Source organism: Amphibalanus amphitrite, unplaced genomic scaffold (assembly GCF_019059575.1).
Source record: "Amphibalanus amphitrite isolate SeventyFive unplaced genomic scaffold, NRLGWU_Aamphi_draft 000190F_arrow, whole genome shotgun sequence".
Taxonomy (NCBI): Eukaryota; Metazoa; Arthropoda; class Thecostraca; order Balanomorpha; family Balanidae; genus Amphibalanus; species Amphibalanus amphitrite.
The window spans coordinates 716,185-735,321 of record NW_024881685.1 but is presented as its reverse complement, the minus strand read 5'-3'; the positions used below and the strand labels follow the sequence as shown (position 1 = coordinate 735,321).

Sequence of the window (19,137 nt, the reverse complement as noted above, 5' to 3'; positions counted from 1 at the left end):
ACCATCAAGGCCGGGGGGGGGGGGGGAGAGGGAGGACCAGCCTGGCTGCGCCCGTGCAAACGCCAATCTGTTTATCGGGTCTCGTTTACTATTCCATAAAAACGAAAATAGCAGGCTCTTTATATTAATAATAATGATAATAATGTTTATTGCATACCGAAGTCGGTACATATAATACACAAACAGAGCACACATACATTACACATCATTCATCAATATACACAAAAAATAACTGATGCAAAACAGCAAGATCCCTAAAATAACTGGTACACAAACCGATCTGCGGCACCATCATTTCCCCTCTGCCGTACAACATTTTCGATGCGCGCAACGAACACATTATTTAGCTCGGAAGGGGAGATGGCGGACAAATCCAAATCATTCAGTTCATACTGCTGACGCAGTCGCAAGTGCGAAAACGATGTAAAGTATGTCAAACATTCAGACATGGCGGCCTACAGATGATTGACATTGAGGCGTTCGTGAACAGCATGAAGTTAGCATGGCTGCAAAGACTTTTGACAGGCACGAACACTGAGTGGGCACAGTTAGCGAAAAATGAACTTCCTAACAGCCATGATATAATGCGCTATGGTAGTAAAAACTTACATATCAGGTGTGGAAAAATACAAAACCCCTTTTGGAAAGACGTCTTGCGTGCCTTTGCTAGATTCACTGAACTTCATGAGCCACATATGCCACATATATTGCACGAGAACATGTGGTTCTCAGATTATACAAAGTACCAGTGCTCAATTGTTAGAAATTGGAACAAAAAAGGAATACGGTTCCTCGCTGATTTAATTGATGAAAATACCGGTAAGCTTCATTCCAAAGAAAGTCTCGAAAAGTGTTACAATATCAAAAGGACACTTTTGTGCTACACCAGCTTAATGAAAAGCTTACGGGATGAAATGAAGATAACGTCTATAGTAAAAGAAGTAGGACCAATTATGCCATTACGTATGAACCTGATTTTAAATGAGTCAAATTTCACGCGACTTGCTTATAATACATATGTGTTTTCAACCAAACCCTGCGACAGAAGAGTTAGCGAAAAATAGATAAGGGACATAAGCTGTTATGATGAAAATAGTTTCTTTGAAATAACAATTTAAGCGACACACTGCAACCGTGCAAGAATATTCCAATATAAACTTGCTAATCGCATATTGTCAACGAATACATATTTAAAGTTAATAAATGTTACTGAAAATGATAGTTGTACATTTTGTAAGGAAGAACCAGAAACATTAGCTCATATATATTGGTTATGTCCTCACACGCGAACATACATCACATCAATTAAGACGAGCTTATTGAGCAAATACTACATCAACATAGGTATACAACGAAAGAACTGGTTAGTGGTTTTTCCTCACAAATGTAACGGAAATGGAAGCATGTCTATTAGTATTTGCCAAGATGGCTATATACAAAGCGAGATTAAAGGAAAATATCCCAAATATTTCACATTTGGAAAATAAGCTGAAGCAATTAATTAAAGGGACTGTCCCACCTTTGCATTAGTTCTGAGTTGAGATAGCCGAGTTGGCGGCCAGGTTCAGAAACCACTATATATCCTGGTCGCAATATCCTCAGTTTCGTGGTGTTAAAGAAATTCGTCCCCTTCATTTGAAAAGTGGGCCTTAGCTAAGGCCCTATCTCTTAACTATTAACGGCCATTTGATGACGTCATTACTCATTTGCCTTTTGAACGCCTGTCACACATTCAAGTGAAGCATCACTTGATTTACGAATAAGCCAATCAGAGACACTCTTGTTATTGTATGAGCCGCGTCATATTTGAGAGCAAATATATTTGCTGCCAAATTTCCCCTCACATTGACATGAAGTAAATCCTTCATTACGTCACAGATTCGATATAAATGACGTCACGATGAAATATGAAAGTCGCAATATTTCAAAAAGTATACGATGAAAACGCGTAAAAACTTGCAGAATTCGTCAAAATATCATGAGTAACATTTCCGAATCCTAAACGGTACTTTTTTGAAGGTGGGATAGTCCCTTTAACACAGAATACAGTATCGCGAAAAAAGCCAACACATTAGACGCATTCAAAAAGAAATGAGGTTCCATGAAAAACTTAGTAACATCAACCAGCGGTATTTAAACAATCAGTCACTCACACAACGAAGCAATTGCACACACCCACACACTCACCTACCCACGCACCTACACACACGCGCGCACACATCCACATTTAGAACCGCGCAGCCCGCAGGTGGCCAACAGCAGCAGTGTCGCGCACAAATGCACCCAAGCACGCACACACCAACAAATAGGCACACACAAACGCTCACAATCCTCACCCTTCCTCAACCATTCTACACAAATCTTCATCCCTGAAGCTGCCGCGGGCAGGCTGGATCGCCCCGCAGGCGCCGGGCGATCTCGCGCGCGACCGGCGGCGGCGCGGTCCTCTGCGCCCGTTGTTGGTCCGTCCGCCGCTGTCGCCGCCTTCGCGAGGCTGCCGCCGTCGGGATCGTGCTCTGCTGGCTCGGCCGCCGGCGGGGCTGCTTTAGTTTAGTTGCATACATTGGTTTGGTTGCATCAGATTTCGGTACATACATTGTACATTGTGTACATTGTACATTGTACATTGTATGTACATTGTGAGCACGTGTGCAGAGTGGGGAGCTGCCGGCGCCACGCTGGTTGGATCCGCCGGCCCGGCCTCCGACGTAACTGTGTATGTGGTGTGTAATTGTATACCTCTCTGGGCAGAAACGCGAACTGTAGACAATGTATGGGTGGGTTTTGGCGCTGCTGAGGTTGTGGCAAGTGTCAACCTTGCAGATTGTTTGGCGTGAGCCATCGTTGCCGTTTGAAGTGAATAAACCGAAAAAAAAATGACGAACATTCAAGTTTTTCTGAGGTGAGGTTTCTTGAAGTGACGTAGTAACCGGACCTTTAGCGATCTGGGTCTGAAATTTTCATAACATGTGCGGAAAAGTTGCATTGGCATGTGTTTTGGATTTTTCGGCTATTATATTCAGAAAAACTATTTTTTTTTTATTTTTGGGGATCAAAATCCTAAAATTTCAAAAATCTGAGATAGCAGTTTTGTAGCCCTTTAAATTCTACACCTTTTATTTTTTGAAACATTTTTCTGTATCTCTAAAGCTGTAGGCCTGAAAGCTCTTCTCGCGAAACCTTTTTTGTCGAAAATGGCAGAAATGACGTCACTGTGACGTCATTAGCGTCCAACCTATCATAGCCTTTGGAAAAAATTTTGGTCACAATGTGCAATAGCTATTCTCGGGATGGTACTGAAAGTTTGGTGACAATCGGCGCAGCGGTTCTCGAGATATATCGAAAAAAAGAACTAAAAGGGGGGCAAAAAATGCCCCCCTCCCACCGCCTGGGAGGTTAAAACGGTTCATACGTATTTCCTATGGCATGTAAATTGCTAAAATATATTTCTCTGTCGCCTCTCTCAGATAGGCGCATTTTGATGCAGCTATAGTTCGTTTATTTTAAGTTTGCCCCTCACTGTAAACGTCTCTTTGAACACAGCACTAGAATTGCTAGCTGAATTACTGAGAAAACTGGTTAGCACACATTGTATTGGAGATACGAATAATATTTTCAAAATAAGTTTTGAATACCGACGATGTAACGTTTTGTTAAACGCCGTGCAATTCATTAACTAGTTCAGACATAATTCCTGAGAAGTCGTCTATCCCTGTGGGGCTGTAGGTATTGGCAAATACGAGCTATGACTCTGTGAAATAGAAAATAAATTTGATGAAATTAATCGTCTGTGAAATCTGGTCAAATCAATGTGCGCCAACCAGTTTTCTCATTAATTCAGCTAGCAACTCTCGTGCTCTGTTCAAAAAGACGTTTACAGTGAGGGGGAAACTTAACCCTCGCCCGTATTGGTGTTTTTCCAGCCGCGAACGTATAAGGGGGGGGGGTCCGTTGGACCCCCCCTTGCCGTTTCGCCCCTGATCGAGCTAGAGCTTCGCGGAAAAACAAGCGTGTTGCCCGTGACGAGAGGAAGCCGATGATACCCAATTTTAAGGTCCTAGGTCATTGGTTGACCTTGCAGGTCAGGTCAATGACCCTAAAGGCGGGAAAATCGGGACCTGTTAGAACGTCGTAAAGTGTGGCTGCTATGGGGTTTTTCGGGGTGCTGATCATGAATATCATGTTAGTTTTGATCACAGATGATGTCTTCATGTATTTAGGCCAGGTCGGGTCAGGTCAGGTCAGGTCAACCAGTAAGGGTATTCGTAGTTGGTGGCAACCGCCTGTGACAGCTTCGTAACATGTTACGAAGGCACCAAAACTACTTCGTAAATGTTCATATGGTTGCTAAATTCGACTTCAGCTCCAAAAACTGGCCTAGAAACGTGTAAAACTCGAAAAAGTGAACCGAGGTCATCAACGGTCAATGACCTGACCTGACCTTCAGGTGACCTTGACACCCACCCTAATGCATGGGGGCAACATCATATCACATGTTTGAACGCTTGAAACCACGAAAAGACTGCAAACGCGCGGCTAATGCGAGCCGACATACGCCGAATCGCGATTCCAGCCAAACATGGTCTCGGAAAGTAGGTCACAGGTCAAAGGTCATTTGGGTCAGGGTCATGAACTTTTCAGGGTAGGTGTGAAATTGATGAACGCGAGGGTACTGAAAGTTTCGTTGCGATGGGCCGCTTTTTACGCGAGTTATTCGCGAAAAACCATGGGGGGGGGGTCCGTTCGACCCCCCCCCCTATACGGGCGAGGGTTAAAGGGAGTGTGCCACCTTCCAATGATTTCCCATTTTATTTTTCCTAGGATAAGAAGCTTCTGTTTTTACCTAATATCGCAAAAATAATCAAAAATGGGCCTGGAATAGTGCTTTTTTCGCCGAAAAGTTTATCGGTTTTTCGATATGTATAACAACTGTAGTGGGCTGACCTGCTAACAGGCGTCGGCAGCAATCGCTAATGCGGCGCACATGTGACAATAAGCAAAGGTCATTATAGAGTTACGACGTACGGGAATGAGTTATCAGCTGTCTAATCGTAGACAACACAATGTCGAACTTAAACTGTAAGCCTGTATTGGTATTGTTTCTTTAATTTGGCTGTCGAACATTAATTTATGGTATGAAATATGATTTTATGTAAGATAATTGATATGAAACAGCCGTCTCTTAAGTTATGACTCCATCTCACCACACGAAAGTGGCAGAAATGACAATGATCAGCTGACGCATTTTTCTTGGCCGAAGTCAGAGCGCGCGGCCCGACGCACCACCACCGCACCACAAAGTATGAGCAGGAGCCACCTAACAGGCGTGTTCGAAACCGCAGGAGATGATGATGAACGGGTTTATCGAAACTTGATTGGATGAGCCTATCGGTAATTCCACGTCAAGTGGGACAAAAAATGATCATTTTGAACCTCACCTTCTCCGATTTTTGCGAAACTTTGTGAAACTACTCATCTATATGTGAAAAGAAAGGAGACATATTTTTTGTCAAGATATGACGTCACGGTTCCGAGATACACGTCATCAATCATTGACTTAGGCAAGGCACATTATCATCTTTAAAGCGTCATAACCATTGAAGTTTTAGACATATCACCACGAGACAAAGTGTGAAACGGACAACTGGAAGGATGCCACTGGAACAACTGCAAGGATGCCAAACACGACCTGCAGAAACACGAAGAATCCGAAGCCCATCGGGAGGCATGCAGCAAGATGCTCAGCGAGGCATCCAAGCCAATCAGCAGCCTGCTGGTGGAGCAGGTGAATGCCGAACACGTCCGTCGCCGCCGCTGCCTCATCAAGGAAGTTGAATCGCTGATCTACCTGCTACGGCAAAATCTTCCCATCCGTAGGAGGACTGAGACGGAGGGCAATATCCACCAGCTGCTCGTGTTACGGCGAAAGGACGTGCCGGACTTGCATCTATGGGATGAATACTTGTCTCCGGTGGCTCAGAACGAGATAATAAAGAGCATTGGAACTACCGTGCTGCGCAATGTCCTGCAAGACATCAGGGCAGTCAAGTTGTATGCAGTCATGGCAGATGAGACAACCGACACCTTGATGAACGAACAGTTTAGCTTGTCTATTCGCTGGGTGGACGACAAGCTCGACATTCACGAGGACCCGGTGGAATTCATAATGGCTGAAGATACATCAGGTGAGGCGCTGGCAAACCACATTAAGGACGCACTCATCCGCATGCAGCTCCCACTGCAGAACTGTCGCGGACAGGCGTACGACGGAGCAGCCAACATGCGAGGGCGGATCAAGGGGGTCTCCACGCGGCTGCAGAAGGAGTGTCCATCAGCGCTATATGTGCACTGCTTGGCCCACTGCACAAATTTGGCTCTACAGGAAGCATCACGCAAGTGCAAGATCATCCGCAACGCGCTGGACATCACCAACCAAATCACGATCTTCGTGCGCAACTCACCCAAGGCAGCTGGAATGCTGCGTGAGCTGGTCAAGGCCAGTGGGTCAAGCGGTGGATCACTGCGCCCTCTGTGTCCCACACGGTGGACATGTCGCCCGGCATCCCTGGAAAGCGGTCTTCGCCACTACCCCGAAGTCATGGACACGCTGGAGAGAATCAGTGCGACGTCCAGTGGTGAGCACTCGCACAGCGCCAGTGGCATGCTTGCATTGATGGAAGCCTTCTCAACACTTGTCGGCCTTCATCTGGCTGTGGCTGTATTTTCAGTCGCTGAGGACCTGTCTAGGGGTCTCCAAGCTGCAACAGCAACAGTCCAAGGGGCGTCCCAGGCAGTATCACAAGTTCGCAGGCGCTACAAGAGCATGCGCTCAGACGGGGCATTCGCAGACCTCTACAAACGCGCACTGGAAGCTTCAGAGAACGATCCGAAGAATCGCATCGGAGCACCGGCTCTCCCAAAAAAGCGCAAAGTCCCAGCGAGGCTGGGTGGCGGTGAGATCGATACGGACTGCACACCAGAGGTCTACTACAGGCGCCAGTTTTATGAGGTGCTGGACATGCTGGACACCCAGCTGGAGGACCGCTTCGACCAGCCCGCAATGGAGACGATGCAGCGGCTGGAGCGGGTTTTGGAGAGAGCAGCCACGCCGCAAGAGACCCCCGTACAGCTTCCGGCCTCCTTGAGAGAGCTGTATGGAGCTGATGTCAATGTGGAAAGGCTTGAGAACCAGCTCAAGCTGCTGCCAGACCTATTCGAAGATGAGGGGGTGTCGATCCCAGCGAGGAACATGCACCAGATCAAGGAGGTGCTGGTTAAGGCGAAACAGGCTGGATGCGCGGTCACCGACAAGATGATGAGCGAGGTCATGACGCTCATGCGCATTTATCTGACCGTGCCAGTGACAACGTCTACTGCCGAGAGGTCATTCTCAACACTGCGTAGGACAAAAACATACTTGCGTTCAACGATGAGCCAGGGGAGGCTGAACGCGGCGCTGATGTGTGCCGTCCATCACAGTAGAGTAGACGAGCTGGACTCCCCCCTCCCCTTATACGTTCGCGGCTGAAAAAAAAACACCAATACGGGCGAGGGGGAGTGTGTCACCGCTAGACTAGTTATTTGACCATATACTATTAGGTGTTTATTTATATTTATTTATTTACGATCTCAAGCCTCCACGTGGTAGGTTTTAAAGCTTACGTCATTGTACACTTGTTACATTGTCATTGTCATTGTATATACCGGGTGGCCCAGAAAAAACGTTCCCAACTTTGAATCAATATTTCTCAGAAAGTGATAAAGATACAACATTGAAACTTCGAATAGTCAATGCGGCACACATTTTCAGTAAATGGTGTGATTTTCATGGTGTTCGGTAAATTACTTTTTAAACGGTTCGTGTTTCAAGCATGCCATGTAAAAATTACTTTTTTGCTCCGATGTTTACTCAAAAATGTGAGTGAACAGGTCACTTTCACCCCTCGGCACCACGGCCTAGAGCCATGGCTGCTACTGGCAGCTAGTCTCATTGATGGTTCGGGTCTCAAGATGACACATTCCATCAGGCAACCACGATGGCTCTGTGCCAGTGGCATCGGAAGTCGTTTCCAGTTTTCTAACCATCTTGTGGCTCAAATGCTTTCCTGGCTGACATTCCTGGGAAAAGGTAGCTTTTCAACCAGTTTTCTTTTTTGTCATCTGCTGGCAATGTTGTTTTTCATAAAATGTTATGTGGTCTTCTGGCACAGGAACTAGTCTGTTTTAGTTTGTTTTCCTTATCCGGTCGATTTACTGTTTGATCTACTGAAAGGAGGGTAATCAGCAGTAATCCATGCACCGTGCCACGAATCATGATTTGGTGTTTAAACGAATGACATCCATGAGCACCATTTTGGCTCAGTATTTGAATATTTGGCACATAAGTGAGACACAAATATTTAAAATAAGAACATACGTATTGGTTTCATTCACATGCTCTATTTTTCTATTCTTTTTTATAACATGGAGCGTCTAGCCCAATCATCACTATCGTTTGACATCGGCAAAAAAAGCAAAAACGTCTTGCTTAATTCAACTCAAGATTGCCAGCTTGAAAATGATGGTATAGTGTTATAATTTAGCATACCAATGCGCAAAGAAATGACGCAAACTTGCTGAAAATTGTGTCTCGTTATTTGCACTCGAATTTGATATATAGGCCTCCAAAGTTCGGAACGTTTTTTTCTGGGCCACCCGGTACATTGAGGTGTCATGCATACATACATAGGTACAAACTATGGTCACAAGTTCATCGGTGCAAAACTCACAGCCTGTATAACGCACTATGCCATATGCTATTTCACAAAGACTTTATCTTTCAACCATTCAACAAAATAATGCATAAAGCACTGGGATGCTGCATTCGAGCGTGAATGAGCTTTTTCAAGACATTTCGAAACGGGGTGTTTTATATTACGGGTATGGTAAGACGCTATACTTTGGTTGTCACCTGGTTAAAAGTTTCGTTTGCATAGAAAATGCATTTAATGTTCCATTTTCGGCAGTACTACTCTATTATTTAGGTAAGCAAAAATGTATGAGTGTGTAACAAATGTAATAAGTAAATAAACAATTTCTTCTTCTGTGATAGTCTGTTTGGGGACCTCTTGTTCGAGCCGTATAACCAACACGGTTTTTCTTTTCTTGAAGTATGTATTGCAAATTTGACGACAGAATCCAAAAGTAATAAACAGTCGGCCGAGACTTTGAATAACGATACGTCAGGCCGCTACGGCGGTTGGCTTTCGAATGATCCTTTCACAGCTACTGCTCGGCGTTCGGCGTCGGCCGCTATATTCAAACGTCATACACACACGTCATACATACGTCATATCATAGCACCAATCAGAAGCGGGCGAGGACAGGCGTCGCAGGTGAGGAGTGAGGACCATATAAGGGTATTGTAAGTGGGCGAGGGGGCTGGGCAGTAAGTAGGTACAGAGGGAGGTGGAGGACGGGGTAGGAACGAATTTCGTTACAACACAACGCGAGGTCCTTAAAGCTGAAATTTTGACCAAAATTTTCGGCTTGGGATACTCCTAATATGATGCATGATATAACGTACACAACACACGACACAACACAAACAACATCTAACACAACAATATACACAGCACCTCAACACACAATTTCCCGTTCTTTTTCGTTGTAGTCCTCGTAGCTATAAGTCTATAGAGTCTTCTTCATTGTCCGCTTACGAAACATAGTCTACTGTCTCACTCGTGCTCATCAATTCGGTTCTCGCTTCGCAATCACTGGTAAGATTCCGCTGCGGGCACATCAGTTCAGGGAGTTCAGAGAGTTCAGAGGGTTTAGGTCACCTTTGACGCTGCTGTCTGACACGTGTTTGTCCGTCCATTGTCCATTGACACCAGATCGTGTGTCAGATGTCGACACGCTGTCGCCAGATGATGTGTCAGATATTGACACATTGACGTTCTCACGTCTCGCGTATTGTTGTGGGTCGTCCGTCCGGTGTCGGCTGACCAGACCACGCGTCATCGTAGTTTTATCGGGGCGCCCGGACGTGGGGTGTCCGATGCGGGGCGGCCCGATCTCAGTGGCGCTGACTAGCACCGGCGGCGGCTCGACCGAGTGTGGGAGCGCCGCTACTGGTACCTCTGCTGCGGAGAAAGAACTCCTCTGGAAAATATTTGCATCAGGCATCTGCGGATTTCTGAGAAGCGAGGGTTGGAGACGGTTTTAACCATTTTAAGCACGAGGGACTTGGGTCCGTGAGTTTTTCCCGGGGCTTGATATTTGGAGCTACACTTGACGTTTCTTCAACAATAACACTGTCAGGGGCAGGATTTTGAGCGGATACTTTCTGGGGTCGGATCATAATGGGTTTAAACACATGACATCGGACGTATAGAACAGTTAATAGCACTAACGCAACCACAATACACGTTGTGACCGAGATGGCGGGGATAACGACAGTTTTATTATGCTGAGCATTGCGTACTCGAATCTGTTGAATATGTTTCTTCAAGTTAGACAAATGGACACTTTTGTCCTGAAGTGGGGGAATGAAGTTTACGGCTTCGGGGAGTGAAACATTAGTTTCCGAAAAATCAACAAGTACCGCATTTGACCAAGTATCTATTACAATGTCAATAACTTTTACGCTCTGGTTAAACTTAGCAAAAAGCTGAATTGCCTGGTCACTTCGCAATTGTTGGCGGTGCTCTGCAAATATACTACTGACTTTACTTTTAAAGAGCTTCACATGATGCTCCAGCTTCAATACAAACGTCCATGATGTCCTGGTTTCGATGGGGATGTGAAGAGTCCAGTGGTCGTATGAAGCGTAGAGATGGCCTCGGGGCAGGAAGAGAACGTTGGCCGTTGTCGGAGATGTCAGATAGAACAGGAATGTCAGGAAGAACGGTCTTGCCCACATCTCTGGAACACACACAAACAACTATCAACATTTCGCAAACATGAGGTTAGTACACGAACAATTGAACGGTTCACTGACCGAACGTAAAATGAACAACACATAAATGGCTGTGGCATACTAGCCAGAGTCGGTATATCATTAAACACAATACAACGTGGTACCGCGATTACGTTGTCTTCGGCATACAAACCGGGATCCATATTCTATATAAACACTATAACACCATACAGCCGTTCAGCCTTCATCGTACTAGCTGGGTTCCACAAAATACTGTAGACATTCGGCTGTCATCCGACCTGTAATAACTCAGGGGGCCGGGGAACCTTTTTACATTTTTTCTAATTGTTTGAACATGTCGGTCATCAACTTCTCATGTGTTTTCAGCATCTTAACTAACAGGGCTTCTTTCACACGTGGGTTAGTACACATTTGCTCCTTTTCAATATGTACACCATCGGCGTCCAATTCGTCTGAATCCGATTCGTGGTCTTGGTCGGCACATTGTAATTTTGAAGGAGGACTACGCGCTTCTGCATCCATGTCGTTCGACTCTGATTCTGTACGGGTGAGTGGTCTTTTCATAGGGGTAGGTTCAATTTCGAATGGATCAGATAACTTTTCCGTTCTCAGGCGCTTTGCTAATTGGGACAAAGGAATATTCTCGTCGTCAGAACTATTGTCTTTCAATTTTTCTTCTCTCCATCGTTTTCGCATTTCGGATAACGGCACGTCAAGATCTGCATCGGAATCAGAATCTTCAGGTAAAGGTGGGTAATTTTGTTCACTCGGCGACGGTTTCGCTGGAGCGTAAGTTTCAACAGGGGTTGATATCGAACTGGGGGTTGAATCACGAATAGACCGATCTGTGACTGTTTCAGTATTATGCATTTCTGTATCAGCGAATGAGAACTTTGATTGACGTGGAGGCTGCACACGAAGTGGAACTGGGATAAACGACTTCTGTTTACTTTCGTACTTGCTGTTGATATGATGTGGTTCTTCTGTCACGTTTTCCCAAAGGGTATCTGGATCAGCGAATCTCAAATTATGAACGTTCACTACTTTGACATCGCCCGACAGCTGGTTCTTAATGACAAAGGTTACGTCGTTGATGGCTTTGATAACGCGGTAAAAAGGTTTCCAATGGCACGACAGTTTGGAAGCATTTTGAGTCGCCTCCGTAGGGTTTCTGAAATAAACCATATCACCGACTTTGATTTTCGTTGGTTTGGCGGTACGATCATAATAAAATTTGTTTCTCTCGTGACTTTGTACTAGGTTGTGACGCACATGACTGTAGGCAGAATGCATGTTTTCGAGCATGGTAGGTACGTAATCTTCACCTTGGTAACGATATTTTGGAGATAAAATGCTATCGAGTGGGAGAACAGGGTCACGACCGTAAAGAAGGAAGAAAGGGGAATACTTGGTAGTCTCGTTTTTCGCGGTGCGATAAGCAGACAAGATTGAAGGAAGCTTTGTGTCCCAGTCACGTTGAGATTTACTCACTAACTTTGCTAACATGTCGTTCTGAATTCTATTATATCTTTCGCATTTGCCGTTCGATTGTGGGTGGTAAACGGAAGTTCGGATATGTTTAATGTTGCTAAAAGTTGTAATTTGGTCTATGACGGCGTTACAAAACTCTGTACCATTGTCTGAAATCATAATCCTAGGACAAGCATGGCGAGGGATGATATGTTCTAATAAAATTTGGGCAACCGTTTCTGCACTTTTTGATGAGGTAGCGAACGACTCTGGCCATCCAGAAAATAAATCGATGACAGTAATAATGTACCGGTTTCCTTGGAAACTTTCAGGGTACGGACCGGACGTATCTACTGCGATCTGCTCGAAAGGAAACTTGGGGATTGGCATATCTTGCAGAGGGGGTCGCTCGCGTCTGAGTTTGCGCATATTGCAGGCGACACATGTTTTTAAATACTGAACAACGTCTCGATATAGACCGGACCAAAAATAACGTGAACGGATCTTGTCGTACGTTTTATCTATACCTAAGTGTCCGCCGAAATAGCCTGAATGAATTTCTTCGATGATCAGTTTCTGTAGGGGCTTGGGAATAACTAACTGCAAACCTGGAAATGAGGGGTATTTGGACGGATCAGAAACTCGATATAGTAGACCGTCTTCCAAAATATAATAACGAGACACTACAGCATGGTTCGAATGATTTGGGTCCTGTAATACTTTGATCAATTGTTGGATCTCGGGATCCTCTCTCTGAAGTAAACCAAGGTCGGGATGTCCTTGCAAAAACTCTTTGAATTTTTCCTTGGGAGGAGCCTCAGGTAACTCACTTCTTTTCACTTCAGTCTCTACTTGAATGTCCGGCGCTCTATCAGAATCAATCACATTCACACTGCACGAAGATTCATTATTTACACCGAATGCGGCTACGCATTCGTCGACATGGCACGGTAATGACTCACTAGTCATTAATCCATTTCCTGGGATATCCGTGTGACAATCCTCTCCTGAGGTGTCCAGTCGCGACAATGCGTCTGCAACTACATTCTGACGTCCACTAATATACTGTATATCACATCCATACTCATCTAATATAATCGCCCAACGTTGAATCCTAGCATTCTTCATTTCACTGGTGAACAGGTGCTTGAGGGGCTGGTGGTCCGTCATAATCGTAACTTTACAACCGAGTAAATAGGGACGGAACTTTTGTACACTATATACAATCGCATAAGCTTCTCGCTCGATAGTAGGCCAGCGTTGCTGGGTTTCGTTGAGCTGATGCGACAAATATTGGATGACTCTTTCACCCAATTCAGTCTCTTGGACTAGCGCAGCACCTATGGCGTTTTGTGACGCGTCAGTATATAACTTGTACGGCTTATCCACGTTCGGATATGCCAAAATTGGTGCAACTGTTAAAGCTGAACGAAGAGTTTCAAACGAAGACTGACATGCATCATCCCAATAAAAACGACGATTTTTCTTTGTTAGCTCTGTCAATGGTTTGGCTATCCTTGCAAAATTTGGGACGAATCGCCTGTAGAATCCACACATACCAAGGAATGATCTGACGCCTTTGACGTTTGTCGGAGGACGGAGATTTTGTATTGCACTTATTTTCTCGGGATCCGGTTTGATACCAGATGGAGTAACTACATGGCCTAGGTATTTTACTTCTTGTTTCAAAAACTCACATTTTGACATCTTAATTTCAAGCCAGCGTCTCTCAAACGTGAAAAGACTGCATCTATATGTTCTAAATGTTCCTCAAAGGTTTTTGAATAGATCAAAATATCATCCAAATACGCAATAGTAAATTTGTGTTGAATGCCCCACAGTACTTTATTCATGAGCTCTGAAAATAGACTGGGTGCATTGACATACCCAAAACATAACTTTTCAAACTCGTATTGACCCATGAAACAAGTGAATGCCGTTTTGGCCTTTGACTCGGGATCCATGGCTATCTGCCAGTACCCACTGCGGAGATCTAAAGAAGTGAAATATTTCGCACCTTCAAGCGAAGCCAAAATGTCGTCTAATGCGCGGAAGAGGGTAACTATTTTTGACAACGATCTTGTTCAAAGCACGCAAATCAACACAAAACCGTTTTTGTCCATCCTTCTTATCTACAATCACAATCGGACTAGACCAGGGACTACGACTAGGGGAAATGATGCCAGCCTGCAACATTTTCTGGATATGCTCTTCTACAAGTTTTCTCTGACTGAAAGGCAATCGGTAAGGTCGCTGTTTAATTGGTGGATGATCACCAGTTTCAATTGTTGCTTTCACTAAATCAGTACAACCTAAATCCAAATCACTTTTTGCAAACAAATCCTCATTTTGGGCCAAGAAGTCTTGTATCTTTTTACGTTGATCTTCGGACACATGTGACAATAGCGCTTTTTGACTTTCGGGGACGTCATCTGACGGTTCACTACACTGGTCACCTTCCTCACTAGCTGTAAGTATGCATCCTTCCGGGTCTTCTAAAACTTCCGCAATGCCAATGACTGATCGAGAAGGCAAAACGTAATCCCTACCAGTGGCGTTCACTATCACGACTGTAATACGCTTGTTTTTGTCTACGTGACCTACACTTTCAACCAAACACAAACCAGGTTCTTCTCCTAGAACGGGTGCATTGCTCAAAGGTTGTACTATGCAATCTTGATCCAGCAATTGAACACGGTTGACTAACGCAGGAATCTCTATATACGACTGAGCAGGAATTGTAACTTTGTGAGGCACTCGAACCAAAGATGTAGTCGTTTGGCAAGTCAGACGTTGCGGTCGCAGCGGGATGACGTTACCGTCGAGGTTCATCGTCTTTTGTCCAAAATCTAATTGAACACCGAATGCAGGAGAGAAAGTCGTTGCCTAGGATACAGTCGTTTTTCAGACCTTCTACGATTTGGAATTTGAACGGTTGATTAAATCCTGCAATTTTGACTTGTAGTACGGCCGTTCCGAAGTTTGTGAGTCTATGACCAGAGATAGAACGAATAGGAACGCAGTTCCTCGTAGAAAAAACCCTTGATTTTCCTGCACTGGATTTTAGTCAAAAGCTTCACGTGAAATAAGGGATATGTCCGCTCCTGAATCTACTAACGAATAGGCTTTTTGGTCGCTCAGAGATACATAGCACATCGGCGTATCAGGTTTAATTTTAATTTGTGCTGCTTGCGGTCCAGGTTTCTTTGTAGAAACTTTCCGTTTCGGACCGTCTTTCTTTGGCGCGTTTCTGGTCGCTATTTTTCGAGACGCGCGTTCGCGTTTCCCTGGGTACTTTGGGGAGGAGGACTGGGTTGAGTTGCGTCGGCACGTACGGCGTACATGTCCAGGTGTGCCACAAGCGATACAGATGGGGGATCCATCTTCAGTCCACTGGTAGTTCGGTCTGGGAGTCTGAGGGGCTTGAGGGAGAGTTTGTACGTTGCCATAGTACGACATCAGCGGGGGTGGAACATCAAAGCGGACTTGCGGGGGAGCTGTCGGGGGAACGTTGAAGTAAGTCGGTGGGGGAGTAGTCGGAGGTACGTTGAAACGCACCTGCGGTGGGGCGGTCTGAGCACGTTTTTGCGGTTTCAGTTTTTGGATGTCGCGAGACATTCGCTGCACTTGGGAGGTTAGATTCTGAATAGTGGTCCGAAGTTCAGAGTCTGTAGCGGACTGAATACCGCTGCAGTCCATGGGTTCGACGTCGGACTGAGGAGGGGAGTGATGGCGGCAGACTTGGAAAGTCCTGTCGGCCTGCTGCTCACTTTCAGCGAAAGCGAGGGCGTCGTCGAGGTTAGTGAATCTTTTCCTGATCAAGTTTCGCGCCAAGCTGTCGTCGCTCACGCCTTTTTGGAACACTTCTACTAGGAAGCGTTGCGCCTCAGGGGCAGAGAGATTTTCGAATGCCTCCGACGCCATTGTCCGCAGCTTTTCAGCAAAATTTTGTACCGACTCACCACGGTTCTGTTTTAGACGTCTGCATTTTTCCGAAGCCAGGTACGGATCAGTCATTTCGCTATACCTTTCCTTTAGTTTGCGTCGGAGTTCCGACCACGTGATTTGGGGGTTTTCTTTTAGCATGCGTGAAGCGTACGCACCAGCGGATCCGTTTAAAGTGATGGTCGCCAAAACACACATACGCTCTGAATCGCAGGTAATAGATATCTGATCCATGTCGTTTAACCATTGGGCGAATTTGGCGGAACCCTCTCCGGAGAATGTTCGGATGTGCTGAGTTAGACCCTGAATACGGAGTTCCTGACAAATAGTTTTGGAGCGCTTTGGTGATGACTGCCTCGGACATTTTGAAAACTCTGGTAAGTATAAATCAATCAGCGAATACAAACAAGTGGTGTTTATGGAGCGTTGACAAATAAACAGTTCAGTTGACACACGAAAATGCGGAGATAACAGTCACACAATGCAAAAATCACACAAATGTACACAGGCACAATAACAGTTGAGCAATCGAAAGCGAAAATGTGGGCGAAGACGTTCAGGGAAAAGATAGGAAAGAGTGACAGCTTACTGTTCGTAGACTTGTAGAGCAATTTCTTGCGGAACCAATTTCAATTCTTGAGTTTTTTTATTTAGATCCGGGTCACGGCACCATTTGTAACAAATGTAATAAGTAAATAAACAATTTCTTCTTCTGTGATAGTCTGTTTGGGGACCTCTTGTTTCAGCCGTATAACCAACACGGTTTTTCTTTTCTTCAAGTATGTATTGCAAATTTGACGACAGAATCCAAAAGTAATAAACAGTCGGCCGAGACTTTGAATAACGATACGTCAGGCCGCTACGGCGGTTGGCTTTCGAATCCCCTTCACAGCTCCTGCTCGGCGTTCGGCGTCGGCCGCTACATTCAAACGTCATACACACACGTCATACATATAGATGTACGTCATATCATAGCACCAATCAGAAGCGGGCGAGGACAGGCGTCGCAGGTGAGGAGTGAGGACCATATAAGGATATTGTAAGTGGGCGAGGGGGCTGGGCAGTAAGTAGGTACAGAGGGAGGTGGAGGACGGGGTAGGAACGAATTTCGTTACAACGACACACAAATGTTTTGATTTTTCTTTTTTTAAAGTTCTAGACCTCGTGCGGGAACAAAAATGGCACCATTCGATGAAAAACTGATCAGATAGACACCTTTCAGGTCTTAACAACCAACTTCAAAATTTGACCTTACTTGACGTGACCTTGACCTGATCTCGACCTAAAATTCATCTAGATGTGGTCCGTATCAGTTATTGAATGTGCCTATTGAATTCTCTATGACTAAAATGACCCATAAAACATGTGTCGCACATACCCTTTTCAATATTTCGTTTTGGTGACCTGACCTGACCTTGACCTTGACCTTTGCGTGGTATTGTATGCAAGGAATACCTATTGTCTTGGTAGCCTAAGAACGCGTGTTGGGCAATCAGTCTCAGTCCATTCTTCGGCAACTACGGTGCAAGGTCGATACTGTAGAAACTTGCATTTTGTACCCTTGACCTGACCTTGACCTGACCTCTGACCTACTTAAGGCAAAAAATAGCTCTTAAGACCCGCCTTGTTGAGAGCCTTCGATTGCCGTTTTCGTTTTCCCCGTCTTTCTACGACCATCGGTTCGGAAGTTAGACAGGGAGGCAGAATCTGCCCCCCTTCCCCCCCCTCCCAGCAGGGCGCGTATGACTGAATAGCCCAGCGGGGCGCGGGTTAACCCGCGCGGGGCTGGGGTCTCCAGCCGAACGCGCGGGGCTGGGGGGGGGGGTAAATTTTACCCCCCTGTTATCTCCCGAACTAATGGTCCGATTTGGAAAATTCAAACGCCAATCGAAAGCTCTCATCACGAACTACTAAAAACATGTACTTAATTTAAAGTTTGAGGTCAAGGTCAAGGTCAGGTCAAGGGTACAAATTGCAAGTTTCTACAGTATCGGCCTTGCACCGTAGTTGCCGAAGAATGGAGTCATGGACTGAGACTGATCGCCCAAAACGTGTTCTTAGGCTACCAAGACAATATTCGTTGCATACAATATCATTCAGAGGTCAAGGTCAAGGTCAGGTCAGGTCAGGTCAGGTCACCAAAAAACAAAATATAGAAAAGGGCATGTGCGACACATGTTTTACGGGTCATTTTACTCATAGAATTCAATAGGCGCACTCAATAAGTGATATGGACCACCTCTGGATGAATTTCAGGTCGAGGTCAGGTCAAGGTCAGGTCAAGTGAGGTCAAATTTTGAAGTTGGTTGTTAAGGCCTAAAAAGGTGTCTATCTGATGCAGTTTTTCACGGCGAATCGAATGGTGCTATTTTTGTTTCCGTACGAGGTCTAGAACTTCCAAAACAATCATTTTTCAAAAAAAAATTGTGTGTCGTGACGTCATAAAATTTTGAATAACTCCCACATTTTTGAACCGATTCTTCTAAAATTTGGTATGTAGGTGCACATATACCACGTCTCTGACATATATTCCGGTTTTATTGATAGACTCAAAATTTTGGATTTTATAATGATTTTTCCAAAAAAGTCAGTTTTTTGAAGAAAAAAATTTAGGCCAAAATCCAAAATTTTCAAAAAACTGAGATTGCCATTTGATAGACAAAGTAAAATTACGTATAACCTTTTTTGTTACGTCTTGATTCCTTTAAAAATGAAGATGTTAGCGGCGTTTGAACTTTTGCCGTTTTTGAGGCGAAAATGGCGAACATGACGGCACTAAAACGTCAATTTCTCAAAAATTT

General features: G+C 44.9%; 1 protein-coding gene and 1 long non-coding RNA gene across 2 annotated transcripts; one reads left to right on the top strand and one right to left on the bottom strand.

Moving 5' to 3' along the window:
• The first annotated feature begins 5,737 nt into the window (after window positions 1–5,737).
• LOC122384440 (zinc finger MYM-type protein 1-like) lies at window positions 5,738–7,404 on the top strand. The gene is made up of 3 exons (XM_043371823.1): window positions 5,738–6,500; window positions 6,981–7,152; window positions 7,362–7,404. Exons 1-3 carry the CDS (start codon window positions 5,738–5,740, stop codon window positions 7,402–7,404), a joined length of 978 nt encoding a protein of 325 aa, XP_043227758.1.
• Window positions 7,405–9,133: 1,729 nt separating this feature from the next.
• Window positions 9,134–17,448, bottom strand: LOC122384455. Its single transcript, XR_006257046.1, has 2 exons — window positions 16,926–17,448; window positions 9,134–10,905 (listed from the first exon to the last, which is right to left on the bottom strand). It is a non-coding gene; the product is annotated as an uncharacterized LOC122384455 (long non-coding RNA).
• Window positions 17,449–19,137: the final 1,689 nt, after the last annotated feature.